A 19,181-nucleotide genomic window follows, 5' to 3' on the forward strand; every position below is an offset into this window, starting at 1 on the left:
ATTTTAGATTATATTTTATGGTAACTTTTTCAGTTTTACCACTATGGTTAATAGAGGAGCTTGAGCTTAGGTACAATTTAAGATTGTTCTATAGTAAAAGCCCATTGCTTTACTTGTTACAGTTGCTGCTAATCATTTATGATTAGCATCCAATCCAGATGCTAGTATTCACTGTACTAGCTACTTGGGTTCCCTCTATTTTAAGCATTAAAATTGAGTTACATGAAATTCAGCCAGTTACATTTAATAATAAAAAAAAAAGTACGTGCCATTAAAATGTAAGAGTTGTTTTACTCAATATTTCAGGAGCAATTAACATGCTTGTGTAGTACAAAAAACAATTTCGATATTCTATTGTCAAAATAACTTGCTAGTTTATTCACTTAAAATGTAATTAGTTCTAACTTATTAGGGTTAACAGTGTATTAATAAATGAAGTTGCAAGTCACATCCCTCAATGCTAGTTAAATATTCACCACATGCATTGCAATTGAGGGTTTACATGCACAAAAAAAAAAAAAAAAAGCACGCTAGATACAAGAAACTATTATGAAGACAAAAAAAAGGAAAAAAAAAAAAACACACCTTACATGAGATTTTAAATAATTGGGTTATACTCTGCTTTAAGATGAAATGTAACCAGACATGCGCTCAATACTTGCGCACATTGAATAAACCGGTAAAGGTGTTTGCAGTGTGAAAATGACTGTAGAACTCAGATGACCCATTCAGTACTTTATTTTTATTCATTTAAAAAGTTAAACAAAATCATGAGCACCCTTCAAAATATTTAATTTTTGTATACATGACTATAAACTACATTGTGCTAGTGATGACTTGTCAGATCATTACTGAATGCAGATGGAAAACATTTATATAAATTATGAATATTATTATAATAGCTCCATACCAGTAAAACAAAAAACATAATACTGTACAAAATGCAAAATTCTAATGATCCTCACTGAGAGCAAGGAAGGAGTTTGGTTTAGGAGCCACACATCAGACAGTCATCACGGTTCTCCAGAGAGCACACCATGGCGGCTTTGTTGCGCTCTTTAGCTTCTTCCTCACTGGTCGCACTTTTCTGCGTCTCCATCAATTTCTCTTTATTCAGAGTGAATTGAATAGGGTTGGCAGCTGGCTTAGTCCTTAGATAATACATTCCGGTTTTAAGACCCTGTGGAGACAAGTTTGTTAGGAACAACATTTTAGTAGTCAGTAACAGACATGCCATTTCTCTTAATTCCACATTTGTAAATCCTGGTTCATGGAGGTACCTACCTGCTTCCAACCAAAGAAATGCATGCTGGTCAGCTTGCCATAGTTGGGTTCAGCAATATGGATATTGAGGGACTGGCTCTGGTCAATGTAGGCTCCTCGTTCTGCGGCCATCTTTAGAATGGTCTTTTGAGAAATCTCCCACACGGTCTTGTACAGCTCCTTCAGGTCATCTGGGATTGTGGAAATGCTCTGCAAAAAGAAATATTTATAAAGTTTTTTTTTTTTTTTTAAAGGACCATTTTTTTTTTTTAGCCTCCAATGTATTGGGAACACAACTAACCTGGATTGATCCATTTTGAGCAATTAGTTGGTTCTTCATTTCTTCATTCCAAAGTCCCCGCTCTGTTAGATCTTTGAGAAGGTGTGGGTTCACAATCTAGAGGTAAACAGAGCCTACTGGTTAATTAAATACAAAGAAACCCATTTATGTGTACTCCTAATGAACTTTCAAGCTCACTTGAAACTCTCCAGACAGAACTCTGCGTGTGTAGAGGTTGCTCGTGTAAGGCTCGATTGACTCGTTGTTGCCCAGGATCTGAGCCGTGGAGGCAGTGGGCATGGGAGCCAGAAGCAGACTGTTGCGTACACCATGTCTAAGAGAAAGTACAGGAGACTTAAATATTCCAGTGAACAGCCAGTCATTCATGAAGTGAAACAGTTGTCGCTTGCAGGTTACAGGGTTCCCACACCTTTTGATCAATGAACTACTTTAATTTCTGAACACTGGATGGGGATTTGGAAAATAATTTAGAGTAATTTCCCTTGTATTTTAGAGTGGAGCACAACTAGAAAAGTGTATATTTACTATACAAATTTACATGACTTTAAGACCTTAACGTCTTCAACCTTTTCAGGGCATTTTTGGGGTGCTGCCTGCAATTTTTCAACTCTCAAAATGTAAAAGCTCACCATTTACACATACTGTGGTCTAACTGCCAAAAATAGGTCTTATTTTCTCAGAAAGCCCCCCCCAAATAAAAATCGAATTATTCATAAATAATATTCATATACATTTACAATCTTAAGATGAATAGAATTGCAATATTTTTTTCCCATATGCAAGCATGTAATTCTGGTTCTGTAACAAAATTACGATTTGTGATAAGTGCTATTTGAAAGACCTTTAGGTGGCGCTGATTTGCGATAAATGTTCAGGATTAATTTTGTTATTTTATGTAACACATTCTAAGCTTTCAAACAATACCCCATATGCCTGACTTATGTATTTGGAGACAAACAAAGTTTAACAAATTTTCATGCCATAGTGCACCCACCAGCAGTTGAGACTGATTTAAGATCACATTTTCAGGCCTACAAATCACAATTAAAAACTGTCCTGATATTTGCAGGTTTTCCATGACCATTGGAAGACTGAGGTTAGTGAAAAACAGGTGCACAGATGTTTTTATGCATTTACTAACTTTGCAATTTTCTCCTTGAGTGCATTCCAGTCCCAAAGTTTCGTAGGTGTCTTTTCCCACATATCATACTGCAAGATCTGCGTGATCAAACAAGGAACAATTACAGCTCTGTAATCTCAACCAATATCTGTACACCATAACTGAAGTAGATCTACACTTTAGATCTTATTTTAACTTACACCCTTGCTGACAGGAGACCCAGCATAGGTTTCATATGGCCCAAATTCTGAAGCCAGCTCACAGCTGGACTCCAGGGCAGCATAGTATATGGTCTCAAAGATCTGTATGTTGAGGAGTTGAGCTTCTGCACTCTCGAAGGGGAAACGCATGAGAATGAAGGCGTCAGCCAGGCCCTGCACGCCAATACCAATGGGCCGGTGACGCTTGTTGGAGTTCTCTGCCTGTTATGTGATAGATCATTAGCATTTGCTGCAATAATAATAATAATAATAATGCTGGAAGTAGCTAAAGCAGAATAAGAAACAGAACTTTACTTCTTGCACTGGGTAGTAGTTGATGTCGATGATTTTGTTCAGGTTCTTCACAATGACCTTTGTAACAGAGGCCAACTTCTGGAAATCAAAGGTCCGTTCGGGGTGACATACATGTTAAGCGCAATGGACGCCAGGTTGCAAACAGCCACCTACAAAAAGAAGAGTGTTTGGTCAATTAGCACTCAACTTTTTAAGTCAACATGAAACAGCATTTACAACCCATTTTACCTTCACAATGCAAGGCATTTCTAAGTGAAACAGGACATTTGATAGGTGTTGGATATAGACTGGATTTTTACTTTTTGAATAATGCTCACCAATTAATCATTTACAATAACATCAGGAATGTGTATTAAGAAAGTAGAATGGGTCCATTTTGATGTCATGTTTTCATATTCTTCCCCCTACCTCGTCTTTGCTAGTGTACTCTACAATCTCTGTGCACAGGTTACTGCACTTGATTGTGCCCAGGTTCTGCTGGTTGCTCTTGCGGTTGCAGGCATCCTTGTAAAGCATGTAGGGTGTTCCAGTCTCTGTCTGAGATTCGATGATTGCGTGCCACAGCTGCTGAGCTTTCACCACACGCTTAGATTTGCCCTCCTTCTCATATCTTTAAAAGATGGTTAATTTGTTTACAACAAGACACTTTAATTACTAATCATTTTGGTATTTTCAATATCACATTGCACTATTTTCATACTTTGTGTAGAGCTTCTCAAACTCCTCTCCCCAACACTCATCCAGACCAGGGCAGTCACAAGGGCACATCAAAGACCATTCCTGCAAAAGGATATGATTCAGATGTTAAATTGTGCTTAAAATTAAAAACAAATATCCTGGTCTTTGGCAATGGTCCAATTCCCCATGTATGTAAATATATTAAACTCAATGTTTTGTGTGCTCACCGCATTGGTCTCCACTCTCTTCATGAACAGATCAGGGATCCAAAGTGCATAAAACAGATCTCTAGCTCTTTGTTCCTCTTTTCCAGTGTTCTTTTTAAGCTCTAAGAAGTCAAAGACATCAAAGTGCCACGGCTCCAAGTACATGGCAAAAGCTCCTGGTCTCTGATTTGAGGAAAGATAGGTCAAATTTTAAAACCATGCATTTATAAATCAACATGCTTATCTCTCAGAGTTATATTTTAAAGCAGCCCTGGGAAGAAATTCATGCTTTCTATAAAACCAACAGGTAAAATATATTACCTTATTTCCTCCTTGGTCCACATAGCGTGCGGTGTTGTTGTAGACACGGAGCATAGGAACCAGGCCATTAGAGTTGCCATTTGTCTAATGATAAAAGCCAGTGTTTAGCTTCATTTCCTAATTGTTCAAGTTATCAAATATAGGCAAATGACGAAAGCGGTGGATTTAGAACATTTACCCCAGCAATGTAGCTGCCTGTAGCTCTGATGCAGCTCACTGCAACACCAATACCACCAGCTGACTTGGAGATGAGGGCACACTGCTTCAATGTATCATAGATCCCCTCAATACTGTCGTCTTTCATAGCAAGCAGAAAGCAACTAGACATTTGATGAAAAGAAAATTGACAACTCATATTATAAATAATGGCCTACTTTGCTACAGGTTTCCAACACCTTTGGCCAATTAATTTCCATGACCTTTTTATTTATTTGGGATTAAGGATTTTTTTTTCAATTGAATAGAAAATTTGATAATAAATCAGTCAGAACAATAGATATCCTTCACAAAGAGGAATCTGCCCAATTCCAGTCTTGCTGAAACACCCCCAGGTAATCACCGATCATCCACCAAATTTCACAGTGGGTGCAAGACACTGTAGCTTGAAGGCCTCTCCAGGTCTCCATCTAACCAGTAGATAACCAGGTGGCAAATAAAGTCTCTAAATGGCCATATTTTTATTTGGAATTTGGGAGAAATCGTGTCAGTACTTTATAGAATAATAATACAATTAAAAAAAAAATAATAATAATAATACTCAAAAACATGGGTAGGTACCTATAAATAGTAAAAGAGAAACTGATAATTTTGCAGTGGTCTTAATTTTTTTCCCCGTTTGGCAATTTAATACAGGGATTTATGATGGCATTTTTTCAAAAGCTAAACAATAGGTTTATAAAAAGTTAGCGTTCCAAACAAAAGCACACTGATGCTTTTCTCCTAGTATTGTGTATTTATTTTAAACAACTTTGTGCACACGAAATGTGTTTTTGTATTATGGGCCAATTATGTGACTGCCATCTATTATTTTGAATGGTGTGGAACAGCAACTTAAATAAATGGATAGCTACTGCGATTAAATTAATCAAACAGTGGCCATTAATTTGTTCTCCATGCATGATATGAGATATTTGTGTTGGCACTCCTGGAGTGTCATGATTGATTTTAACGGCATATAGATCCTATGTTGCAATCCATAATCCTTGTCGTTATGATTGACACAGGCTAACGATTGGGGCAAATTCTGTCATGTGACATTTTTGCACTAATGCCAATTTTCTCAAGAAAGTGTTTCCAAACCAGTTTTTCATGCCATCTGAAGTGTCGCCAGAGTTTATGCGCTAGAGGTAATCAAAAATATTATGAACACACTTATTGTACACAATTATTTTCGCAATAATTTGCATTTCCATCAGCTTTATTTTGATGCACTAAAACTTTTCGCAAAAAATCCTTGGATGGAAACATAGATGGTAACAAATGCGTGCGACACTTAAGTGATGTACATTCATACCACTAATACACAGCTTTTCAAATAATTATGGGGACATGAAATAGTGATTTGAGATGAATGTTTTAAAATGCTACCTGTTCTTAAATTATTTTTTAATCCTTTGCAGTCTACAAAACAATCGTCCTATGCAAATACTGAAGTTCTCCGATTTCATTTTCAATACAATCGATAACTATAACAGAGACGCATGATGGACCAGTTGTGCTTGTATGAAAGGAGAGAGCGTGAAAGGATCTTGAGTTTCGGGATGAGTGACCAGAATCAAGAATTTCAGAGAGCCATGTAGTTCAGTCACCAAACCAACATTTTTTGAAAATTCTCAGCACATTTTTACAATACCGATAACATTTTCATACAGTTACATCTCTAATAGTAACCATGTTGTCTTTCCTGTTTTCACCTGGAGAGTTGTGGTCTGTTGGTGCCTGCATTGAAGAGGGTAGGAGAGGCATGAGTGAACCACTTCTCAGACAGCAGGTTGTAGGTTTCAATGGCTGCAGTGATATCTTCCTTATGAATCCCCACAGACACTCTCATGAGCATGTGTTGAGGCCGTTCAGCAACTGAAAACAAGCAATCAAGGTGTCAAAGGAAGTTTCCTATCTGCCCCCAAATTCAAACAATAAATGTTGTTTTAAAGCTTATTAATGTGGTGACCAATTATGCCAATTCAAACGGATGTTCTGCATACAGCGCTCGCTCTATAGTTCATAGAAACATAAGAATTATAACATTAGAAAGCTGAGATTTTCTTTTTCACCCCTTACCCACTAAGTTTGCAGTGGTATACCGGTTTCAATACCGTAGATATGGAAATGTACATGGCATGATAACTAAATTAAATGTACATGGTACGATAACTAATAATTTTCATATGAAAATTAATAGTTATCATACCATGTACATTTTCTTCTACGGTATTGAGAAAAAAAAAATGCAACCGGATGGAGAATATCACCTGCATATGCGCATCTCCTTTCCTTCTCTACTGCCTGTCAGACTAGTCCACTTGCGCCACACACATGCAGCAGAGAAAATATTAGAGAGAAGCGAGGGGGTCTGATATGAGTGAGTGTGTGTGAGTTAAAGCAGTGTTTCTCAACTGGGGGCGGAGGGGGGGGGGCGCGTTCTATTCGGCCTGTCGTGGACAGTAGGGAAAGAACAATGACGTGGTTCTCACATTAAAGATATTTTGGACTGCCGAGGAGAAATAATGATAATCTCGCAATCAGCTAAAGGCTTCTCATCTGCACGAGTGCAACGGAACCAGCTCGCAATCACGATCCACTCTTCTTTCTGGCACGTGCGTGCAACGACCAGGATGTGACCAATTTCAATTCTAGAGAGACTTTTCTAGTTTAAAGCGTTACGGAGGAAGTTAAGTCAAACCCATGAAACAGTAGGCAGCCCTGACATGCCAAACAGCACTGAGGAAAAGAGCAACACTGTGCTATGTGCCAAAAATATTTAATCATTAAACATAAAATCACCTTTACAAAATTGTTTCAGGATTTTACATGAGTAACTTATATTTTGACAAAATGTTAGTTTTATATGAAATAACTTTAAAGGTAGAATCTATTAGACCTAATTTTATATCAACAGTGGCAGTTGTGTGTAACAGTGTTCAAGATGTGTTTCAGCTAGTATTTATTTTCATAAATAAATGTTGGTAGGCCAAATACAAATCTGAACTATTTATCTACTGGGTGAGGACAAAAATCTTTATTGTGGAGCTCTGCTACACAGCTTGAATTTAAACGTACCTTTTCCATCAATCTTAAGCAGATAGGAGCGCTCCAATGTCTAAAAGAGGGTACAAAAATTGTATAAAAGAAAACTAAAACATTGCATAATTTTCAGACAACCATTATATCTCATGTTCTCAGGTTTTAGAACTACCTTGAAGCCAAAGAAGTTGTAAGAGAAATCCCGGTCAAAAATGATGGCTGAGTTGAGGCGCTATGAAAGCAAGAAAGAATTAAATGAACAAAGTATAAACTTAACACCACAACTTGAGTTTGAATGAAGAAAATTAAATGTGCTTATGCTTATTAAGCACTTACATCTTTGTTGGCCAAAACAATGTCAAGGGTTTCTTTGGAAACCATAGGTGAATGGCGACCGTTTAGGGGATTCACATAGTTATAAAGGTCCTCCATTACCTCTGAGATTGAAAGATACAGAAAATAAATCAAGATTTTTTTTTAATGAAAGGCTAGGCAAGTGTTCTGTAGACATGAAAGAAATGACAAACTGCAGCTCACCACTGAAGACTTTCTTAGTCTCTTTGTGCAGATTGGAGACAGCGATGCGGGCTGCAAGGATGGCATAGTCAGGGTGTTTGGTAGTGAGGGTGGCAGTGATCTCAGCTGCCAGGGTGTCCAGCTCTACTGTGGTGACACCACTGTAAAGACCCTGAATCACCTTCATTGTGATCTGAGTCTGAGCAACAAAAAAAATAAATAAATAAATAAAAAAATCATAATTTAGAATCTGTGAAGATGCCTTTTTTCCTCACAGATCTGAATCTACGAGAATGGGGCATTCATACTGACAGCAATTTGCAACGACAAAGCCACCAAAGTCATACAACTTTGTGACACAAACAAAGTTGAGCAGAGTTTAACTTTATGCAAATCATCAGTGACGCAATGACTGCCACTGGGAGTGACTAAATCTCTGTCAGTGTTAACACAATGAAACCTTATAAATAACTAAGTTGCTAAACAAGTCAACCACTTGTAAAGACTCAACTGAATGAACACCTTGATGGGATTACGAGCCCTAGACAAAGATGACAAGGTGTCAGCAGGTGTTTAAGGATTTTTTTGGCATTTATGTGAGAGGTCTATAAAGGATGAGGAAATGTACGTTGTAAGATTTTATTAAAATGTTTTGATGTGAAAACAATTTCACAACTTACAGGATCAACAAAGTCAGAGTTGAGTCCATAACAAAGTTTCTGGATGCGTGATGTGATTTTGTCAAACATGACACGCTCCTGGCGTCCATCTGAAACAAGAGTGGGGAAAAATACACCAGTTAGCATAATATGAATAGAATAAAACAAAATAACCATAATCATGAGGACACTAATTTTTTATTTTTTAATCTGGAATGTGTATAAAAATATGCTTCTCATGAGCATGAAATATGATGCTATTTTTATTATTACTCACACAAAATCTTATTATATTACTTTGACAATTAAGTGTCAGTATTTTTGTAACAACTCTGACCTAGTTAATGCCGCGCTTGGCGCCAACTATGAGCTAACAAAGAAAACAGCTACTCAACAGGAAATTTAAGCATAACCTTTGGGATGGATAACAACTTAATATATGTAGTTGGAAAAAAAACCTGTCAAATACACAATGAATAAATCGGCTTCCTTATCTACAACTTCAAATTACTCTGCTTTGTTTGTCTTACATTGAGACACTTCTACACGAGGGACAATACATGTTATTGCTAGTCTTGCAGACTGGCCAGCATTGTAGTCATGAGACAACTTGGATAAACAGTAAATATTCATATTTGCATATAAAGCCTATAAATGTTTTCCTTATCCAACAACACTTTATATTTAAGTTTGTTTAAGTGGAACTTTACCTCGCTTGATCACGTGCATGGTTGAGGTCTTCTGGTAGGAAACAGCAAACAAATGTACAATATTATGAAATAAACAAGAGGTTTTCGTATGCTTGTTTTCGTATAAAGTGCAACTCGGCTGCCCTGATACTCGGCTGCTCCCACAAACGGTCTGTGTTTATGAAAGAGATTTGCGCGCCACTAAAGTACAACCCGCCTGAAAAAAGGTACGTCACCAGAATATCTCAGCCAATGGACTAGCGCTTCTTCTTCTTCGTCAATCTAGCAGGACGGAACCTAAACAGGAACCAGAAATGTTGTATATTTATTTAACAACCTCCGCGCGCTTTATGATATGGATGGAAATTTTCATCTCCATTATTGTAAAATCACTTATTCTAAGTCCAATTTTAGGCTGTTCTGTGTCGATTTAAAATTAACATATGACTCTCTTGGTTTATCATTTAACAAGAAAGCCGCTAAAACTGCTCTGTTGATTAAAAAAATGTGGTTTCACTATAAGAGTTACCTCCTGATTTCCTGAAGGTGACAATTATTATTTTATTATTATTATATATTTTCGTATATTATTTAGCTTTATTTGATTATTATTAGCAGTAGTAGTATGCATTTATTGTGTTTAATTTCTATTGCTTTTGATATTTTGTGAATTCGTTTTTTTGTAGACTATCTCTGATTAATGTAAAAATATACTTTATTGCCTTGCTCTACCTCGAGTTTTCTGTTTTCTTAAGTGTTTTTTGTGTGTGATATGTGTAATCCCTGTAAGTCTTTTGTTCAATAAAAATAATAATAAAAAAACGCGCTTTAACCATAGGAGGGCGCGTAACGTCGTGTTACGACATCAAGTCACCGTTTGCGTATATCCTACAAAATGAATGGGGAGAGCCGTAAACTGACACCTACCTGACGCAAAATCGTCAGTGACTTATAGCAGCAATTTTATCGTAGTAAACTCCACACGTAGTTCTTTCTAAAAAAGAACGGTTTAGTGTAAAACATGTCGGAAGATTAGCGAATTGGTGGTTAGTTCATTAAGTGATTAACTGTTGACACAAAAGCATCTTATTCAGCACACCTCAGCATCTCCTCCATAGATATCCATTCAAAAAGAGCGGGGTCTTGGGGGCATTATGCTATTTTAGGCTAAGCTTGTAGATGGACTCTACCGGAACAGGTTAATTCTGCCAACCAACTTTTTCGGTTTGAAAAATAAAAAAAACGAAATAACCACAGCAGAAAACAGCAAAGTAATTTACCTAAACGGTTTACTCGACTAGCTGAATGAAGCTTATAGGTGTGTTTATTATTTTCAATAAAAAAAAAGTTCAGAGTGCGATTACGTGGTTTGGGGGCGGAGCGACCCAGAATTTTGGTAGTTTGCGGCCCCTCTCAGTTGGGGTGTTTGGAAATATATGAATGAGCAACATATTGAGTATGAAAAGACATCAGATGTGGAAATAGGTTTTACTAGTGTATATTGGTAAAATAATTATGAAATCAAGACATCAATACCTTGCAATGCAGCTTAAATCATTAAGATTACTTTAAGAGAAAACCCTTAAAATGCATATACAGATGTGTCCAAATGCCCACCATAATGGTGACAACTCAGTTTCAGGAATTTATTTTCTTTCTTTTTAACAGTGTAGTAACCAGTAAAGCCCAGTCATACACCCTTTTGAGGTTCATATGTATAATGTACCTTGGCATCTTGTGCTGTCATTCCACCAATAGAGACTGGGACACAAAACTGTGCAAAAGCTCTTGTTGACTGGAGTGCCTGTTCTTTGGCCTGATGGCCCTTGCTTTTCATATGTCTGTTCACAACACCTTGATGGGCACAGGAATTCTCCTGTCTACACATCGAACACCAAGAGTTGGAGCTGGTGGTGCCTATGGTAATGAATGGCCATTTGGTTGACCGCTCACATTTAAAAGTACACTTATAGCTTGCTGCTCCAATAAAAGATTTCTGTTTTTTTCCCTGTTTTCCCCTTTTTCTCCTCCACTGTCTCCTCTGACCTAGCAACCTTTTTGGAAGGGGGCTGACCCTTTGCTTCCCAGAGTGAAAACAGATCTTTCTGCTTCTGCCCTGTCATCTTTGAAACAGAAAAAATGTATGTTTAACATTTGCATAACTTTTGATTGCCTGGGCATCTAGAACTAGAGAGGGGTACAATTTCTGGAGAAATTGTGATGTGTGCTTGCTGCCACCCAAGCTGTCCGTAGTCTCCAGCTGTGTACTGATATCAACTTAGGGACTCAGCATTCCTACTACCAGAAAACACACAGCTAGCTAGCTAACTCATATGTTCCCCAAGACTTAATTGTTGATTTCTGACATGATATCTTACAACGATGCCAGAAGAACACCCACACTTTTGGTGTTGACAGGACTAGGCGATGCGTGAACACGACTATTGCTACAGCAGTGTCTAGCTAGCTAGCGTGCTGGTGGTAGATATTTCAGCACAAAAAACGTAGAAGTTGAATATTTCATAAACTGCGCAACAGAACCTTCGACAAAACAATAGAAATGCAATCAGGAACGAGACACACATTTTGACACCTTTCATGTAATTCGAATGATCAAAAATTAGATGGTTACCTACCGTTTGACCTGCTTCAGTTGAAAGACAGCACTCAGCTCACAGTAGCCCCTTTTAAACAGCCTGTTCAAGACAGGAATGTTGCACCATTATTCCAGTGATTCTTCCAGCTTCGACTCCACTCTAACTTCATTTAACACGTTGGATGCGAGTGTTCACATAAGGTGCGTGCTTAAAGGATCAAGCAAGAGCAAGTGAAGACAAGTGAGGAAATATATACGTAGAAAAAAAGAAGCAATTTAACTTTTGGGGGATGGAACTGGTTGATATGCGTGAGTCTCACGGTCAAAGGGTGAGACTTGGCAGCTATGTACACTAGTCTTCAAGGACAAAAGACAACTGGCTCTAACAAGGACAGACAAAGATGTGGAAGGCCAGATGTACAACTAAATAAGAGAAGTACATCAGAGTCTCTAGTTTGAGAAATTGATGCTTTACATGTCCTCAGCTGACAGCTTCATTGAATTCTACCCACTCAACACCAGTTTCATGTACAACGGTAAAGAGAAGACTCAGGGGTGCAGGCCTTATGGGAAGAATTGCAAAGAAATGTACACTTTTGAAACAGAAATACAAAAAGAAAAGGTTAGAGTGGGAAAAGAAACACAGACATTGGACAACAGATAATTGGAAAAGAGTGTTCCGGATCTTAACCCCATTGAGCTTTTGTGGGATCAGCTAGACTGTAAGGTGCGTGAGAAATGCCCAACAAGACAGCCACATCTATGGCAAGTGCTACAGGAAGTGTGGGGTGAAATGTCACCTGAGTATCTGGACAAACTGACAGCAAGAATGACAAGGATCTGCAAATCTGTCATTGCTGCACGTGGAGGATTTTATGATGAGAACTCTTTGAAGTAGTTTAAGAAGTTTTTCACGTTATTAATGTCCTGACTATACACTGTGATCAGTTGAATGCCACTTTGGTGAATAAAAGTACCAATTTCTTTCCATAAGAGCAAAATATACATTATTCAAAACTTTGGCTGCCAGTGTATATATATATAATGACCACTGTCAAATTTCACCCAGTGATCCAGTGAATTGCTGTCTAATGATAAAACACATACTTTAAAAGATGTTGAGATCTTTGAAGCATGCTAATCCTATTTTAAGTTTTAAACAAATACATAAAATCACTTATTATAGTGCCACTGCCACATTGTGACCAATTACCTCAAAATGTGTTGCACAGCTATCTGACAATGGCCTCCACATCTATTGACGGTTCCATTCTAGACACAACCCATGGGATTCTTCTGGAATTTCCTATGTTTTTATTATTGCAGTTTTGGATTTACAAGTAAAATAAGGTCTGAACATGACATTAACTTTCTATGGCAAGCCCCAAAGGGACAAAATCACATTACACTTATACACGCAGGCTAAAATTATTGCCAAAATTATCGCGAGCGGGGAGGGGTGTGTAGGATCACGACCCGGCCCCGCCCTCCGCCCTGCCACACACTCCTAAGTACATGTCATATTTAATTTTTATTCTGTCTCGTTCTCACATGAATGCAGAAAAACTCCATAAATGGAAGTGACAGTTGTGAAAGTGGGACTTGCCTATAGGCTACATGATGAGTTATACCATCTCAAATGCTTTGAAACCAGCAGAGATCGGTATGATATCCAATAATGCTGCATGATTGATTGAATTAAGACAGAAATCATAATATGGCCTTGGGTGATGACTTAACCTTAACCCTTAAATGCATGGTCATTTTCCCAAACACTTACATATTTGGGTCTTTAGAGACCCCACACTTATATCTATCAAAAATGGATCTACAAAAGACCCAGATAGTGTTACATTTTCTAAATGTTTGTGTAAAGGGATCAATGTAAAGGAGGAAGCGAGAACCGGCTTTTCAATATAAATAATAGTTTCATGATAAACTTAAAAGACAACATAAACACACACATGACGGACATGTCCGTAAATGATCTCTCTCTCCCGCACGATCCTCTGCAGTCGACCTTTATCCCTCACGGTGGCTTAATTAGCCTAATACGGGACCAGGTGTGTAGGATCACGACCCGGCCCTGCCCGCCGCCCTGCCACAGTTCAATATTAAAAGGGGGTTTGTTTCTTTTAATTAAAACCTTTTATTTTTCCATGATGTGGTTGACATTCCCATGGAATTCCCCAACATATAAATAACATGAATTTGTAATGTTCTATCATATACAGTACATACATATAAAATGTGAGTTGTATGGTTTTGAACTGCAAAAACAGAAGTGCAAAAATGTTTAAGAGGTACAAAATTATTTTTTTTTTGCATATCAATCATCATGTAATTGTTTTGTTATTTATTTTTTAAATATCTATTATTTTCTATTTATTTTTCATTGTGGCTCTCTTTAAAATGTTGGCCTGTCATGCATTCAACAGATCCAATCCATGTTCAATAGAAATATTTTTTGTAAGAATGGTAAAAAAAAGGATTTATACCTCTTTGTACATTTCATTCCTAAGTAAAACAGTGATTTGATGTCAATATGTTGATATCAGTATCAGCCTATAGTTTTTTGTTAAATTTGGTATATTATCAGACAAATGTAACAGTCAGTATCTGGTGTGGCCACCTTCTACATTAAATACTGCTGTGCATCTCCTCCTCATGGACTGCACCAGATTTTGCCAGTTCTTGCTGTGAGATTTTACCCCACTCTACCACCAAGGCACTTGCAAGTTCCTGGATATTTCAGAGGGGAATGGCCCTAGCCCTCACACTCCGATCCAACAGGTCCCAGATGTGCTCAATGGGATTTAGATCCAGGCTCTTCCCTGGCCATGGCAGAAGTCTGACAGACATTTGCACAGAACGAGCAGTATGGCATGTGGCATTGTCATGCTGAAGGGTCATGTCAGGATGAGTCTGCAGGAAGGGTACCACATGAGGGAGGAGGATGTCTTCCCTGTAACGCACAGCATTGAGATTGCCTACAATCACAACAAGCTCAGTGTGATGATGCGTGACACACCACCCCAGACCATGATTGACCCTCCACCTACAAATAGATCCCACTCCAGAGTACAGGCCTCGGTGTAACGCTCATTCCTTCTAAGATAAACATGAGTCCGACCATCACCCCTGGTGACACAAAACCTAAAGGTATTCTAAATACATTGAATTACTTCTTCAGCAGTGGTAGATTGTTTTCACTTGTTTTGACTATATAAACTCTGTCAGAGACCCCAAGACAAAATACACATGTTAAAAATACATTCACAGTATTGTTTCTAAAACAAGATCAATCAAATTGTTCTTGTTTTAAGGATTTTTTGATATTTTTACAGGAAACAATACAAAAATTATTATCAAGAATATGATTTTTGTCCTAATATCAAAGGTCTTACTAGAAAAAAAGAAATTATGATCCAACGTGAATTTTCCTGATAAATATATGATCGTGTCTGGGAACATGTGCATGTAAAATGGCTAGAAATAACATTTTAACAGCGTAAATCTGACAAGGTTTATTTCTATTTCTTCTGCTCCAAACTTACTTCTCTGTCTGCTTGTATGAATATAACACATCATAAGAAAATGTTTCCCTGATTTTCAAATGCACTTTGGATCACATCATTTATATGTATAAATGTTTTCAATCTGAAAGCACTAAATATTATATTAAACAAATGACAATAAAACACAAAGTAATCTCTTCAGTAATCGAAATACTTTTTGAATGTAACTGTATTCTAAATACCAATTATTTAAATGGTAACTGTAGTGGAATATAGTTACTTATATTTTGTATTTTAAATACATAATCCTGTTACATGTATTCCATTACTCCCCAACCCTGTGTGTAATATATATAATATATATATATATATATATATATATATATATATATATAGAGGAAATTTAGTTGATGTAAATGTACACGGTATGGATTAAAGTGCCACAAATCCCCACCATTATATGTAGGAACAGTATGTGTGAGCTAGAAATTAAATTAAACTGTCCTTATTCTATATTATTATGTAAGGAAATGTATAATGGAATTAGTCGCATTCGACAACCATTATAAATTAGATAAATGACAAATAACTACATTATTTGTCTGAATAAATTTCTCCACCATTAAAATCACAATACAAAGTCTTGTTGTATCCGCTCACAATTTCTATTGTAAGGAATTAGCTTTAATAAGGGAGTTATGATTAATTCACTTATTGGAGTAATATTATCCTCATGGCTTATTGAAAATAATATTACACATATTTAGGTATTGTTTGAAGAGAAATCTTTTTAAAACAGGGATGAAATTATTTATCAAAATATACCACAGTCAAATTATCTTTGAACACAGACAAACTTTATTGCTATCGAAACATAACACTAATCTAACACATACAACATGAAACAGGTTGGTAAGTAAAGTGACAGAATGATCACTACAGTGAAAATACACTTTATGGAGTCTATCGACAATGCCTTAAGAACCATTTATCCTTCTTTGAGTCTAAATCGATTTGCAAGCAGATTACACAAAGTATTTAACTAATACACCAGCACTTTGAGCAAAAGTCTGGAGATGTACTTGCGTGTTGTTGGGTTTCCTTCCATTGCATTCTTTGTGTTGCTTCGTTCTTTGGCATTTTTTGAAAGTTCGTTCCGTCTATGTTTTGGACTCTGTTATGATCATGGATAGCTATTGTCAGGAAGAAGCGAGCCCTTCTGCAAGGAGGACTCGCGACTCCCGCTGGGTGTGTGAACCGTAGAGCAGAGAGTGAGAGGCTTCCTAGGGACTTTTGGTGTCCCGAGATTTCCTTGGACTCTACATGGCATGGAGTATCTGGAAGAAGCATGAGACGCTTACAAGAGCGAAGTTCAGCAGAAGAGGAAGATCAAGAGAAGAGACGATCTTTCTTGGGTAGGAATGTTTTGAACTGAAATTGGCTGCACAATAAAGGTGTCCTGAGCCAATCAAAAGTAACTTTGCAGAGTCACATGGTCGACTGGTTTGTCTTTTTCAAAAGTTGATTTATGATCCTTTGTGGAGGATTCTTACAAACTCCCGCTCAAAAATAGTGCACGTTTAATCATGAACTTTTATATCTTGAAAACGGTACAAAAGACATCAACATTCTCTACGTAGTGTGGAGAACTTTTCTTTCCTCTCAGTAAGAAAACTCTCAATGTCAGGAGTTCCAGGTGTCAAATGTTAGAGTTTATTGAGCAAACCAACAAACCCGAGATGTCAGATGAAATCTCATCTTTAATACAGATTATTTTGTGATATAACCTCATGGGTACGCCCCTTCATTATTTTTTATAAACAGTGGTTACTGTCTGCCACCATTATCTCACAGAGCTTTTGATTTATTTTTAATGGTGGAAACCTGGCTTTAGTCTATTTTTAAAAATAACCTTTTAATTAGAGAAGTTAAAAAACATGACAGTCTGAGCATTTTACGGTCACTTTGACCACTAGTTGTTTTAATCTTTATCTTCAGCTATGTTTCTCAAGGTCCATAGTATCATTATTTCTGTCACAACTGAGTGTACTGTGGGGTTTTTGCTGCATCAACACTTTTAGTAAACTCATATGCTCTGTCCTGGATCACAAAAAGTCCAGGCCATTCCATATAAGTAGTACTGATGTAAAAAATATACAATGATATAGAAAAATATACTATTCCATCTGGTCCATCAAGCATCTCTCTAATTTCATCTGTCCATAAAACCTTTGGAAAATCTGTCTTCATGTATTTCTTTGCCCAATCTTGACGCTTCAATTTGTGAATATATTAAGTTGTGGTCGTGTTTCAGCCTTCTTGACCTTGGCCATGCCTCTGAGCACTCGGCACCTTGTACTTCTGGACACTCCAGGTAGGTTGCAGTTCTGGAATATGGTAGCATTGGAGGATAATGGGTTCCTGGTAGCTTCATGTTTAATTATTCTCAAGTATTTTGCAGTTAATTTGCACCTTTTCATCTCCATGCGTTTTTTTGCACCCCCAGTTGACTATTCGCAAGAAAACATTTGATTGTCTGGTGGTCACGCCTTAATAGTTTCGATATTTCAAGAGTGTTGCATCCGTCTGAAAGGCATTTTACAATATTCAAATTTTCAGGGACCATTTTACCTGAGGTAATGAAGCTGCCTAATAATGATGCACACCTTGATATAAGGTGTGCATAATTTCACCATCCCCTCCCTGATAAAACAAATAAATATCACATGAAAATTATTGATGATTGAAAATTTTACTTAAAAAATAAAGCTATTGATTGTTTTATGGATATCTTGAGAAGAGACAATGGAAATAAAAAGTACAGCAAAATACTGAAGCACCATTATTAAAGGGTGTTTTTAATCATGCATTTGTGATGGGCATTATTTTATGTGTAAATGTTTTTCAATTCAACTTTTTACTCAAAATTGTAATGCTAATAACATAATAAGTTAAAATGTTTTTTTTTTTTTTTATTTATTTTTATTAAATTTGAATAATGCTAAATATAATACATTTCGCTTTGGTTTAAGACTTTTGGACCCACGTATATATTGAATTTGCCCCAGATGGTCTCACAAAATGAGTCTGTGTTGTACCAAAGCTGCACACTTGCGCCTCTGGCTGCAGTTTCCTGCTCAAGTGAAGTTCAAGTTGGTGGTAAAAGTGGTTTCCTGATTTAACGAGAACAATGTGTGAACATAACCAAACGACTGTAAACTTTATTTTTGGTGTATTTTCTTACATCAAGACATAATAAATTTCAGAGTTATTTAAGGAATAATAACAAAATGAAAAAACTGTTTGGCAGAGAGAAATAAAGATTAAATTGACGCAATGACGTCTAGACACAGGACATGGCAAACGAACAAAGAACTAAACATTCAAGTTGGTAAATTAAAACAACGACAGAATGAGGGTAAATACCACCAATATTTTAGGATGGGCGTTGGGCCTGTTTATGGGTCTACCTGCAGGAAGGTGAGCGCACAGCGCGTGTGCGGAACAGACAGCCGGTGTCGGCGCCTCCTTTATTTGTTGACTGTTCCTCCCCCAA

General features: G+C 37.1%; 1 protein-coding gene across 1 annotated transcript; it reads right to left on the minus strand.

Moving 5' to 3' along the window:
* Positions 1 to 618: 618 nt before the first annotated feature.
* LOC127627780 (ribonucleoside-diphosphate reductase large subunit-like) lies at positions 619 to 9,675 on the minus strand. Its single transcript, XM_052104324.1, is given in 20 exon segments — positions 619 to 1,180; positions 1,285 to 1,473; positions 1,565 to 1,660; positions 1,742 to 1,877; positions 2,706 to 2,782; positions 2,885 to 3,106; positions 3,200 to 3,300; positions 3,303 to 3,348; positions 3,608 to 3,809; positions 3,900 to 3,979; positions 4,105 to 4,266; positions 4,405 to 4,488; positions 4,583 to 4,724; positions 6,318 to 6,480; positions 7,684 to 7,723; positions 7,820 to 7,879; positions 7,984 to 8,084; positions 8,185 to 8,362; positions 8,844 to 8,932; positions 9,533 to 9,675. Coding segments are annotated over 20 exon segments (2,379 nt in total). The 5' UTR covers positions 9,552 to 9,675; the 3' UTR covers positions 619 to 988.
* Between the last annotated feature and the right edge of the window lie 9,506 nt (positions 9,676 to 19,181).

Source organism: Xyrauchen texanus, chromosome 34 (genome assembly GCF_025860055.1).
Source record: "Xyrauchen texanus isolate HMW12.3.18 chromosome 34, RBS_HiC_50CHRs, whole genome shotgun sequence".
NCBI lineage: Eukaryota > Metazoa > Chordata > Actinopteri > Cypriniformes > Catostomidae > Xyrauchen > Xyrauchen texanus.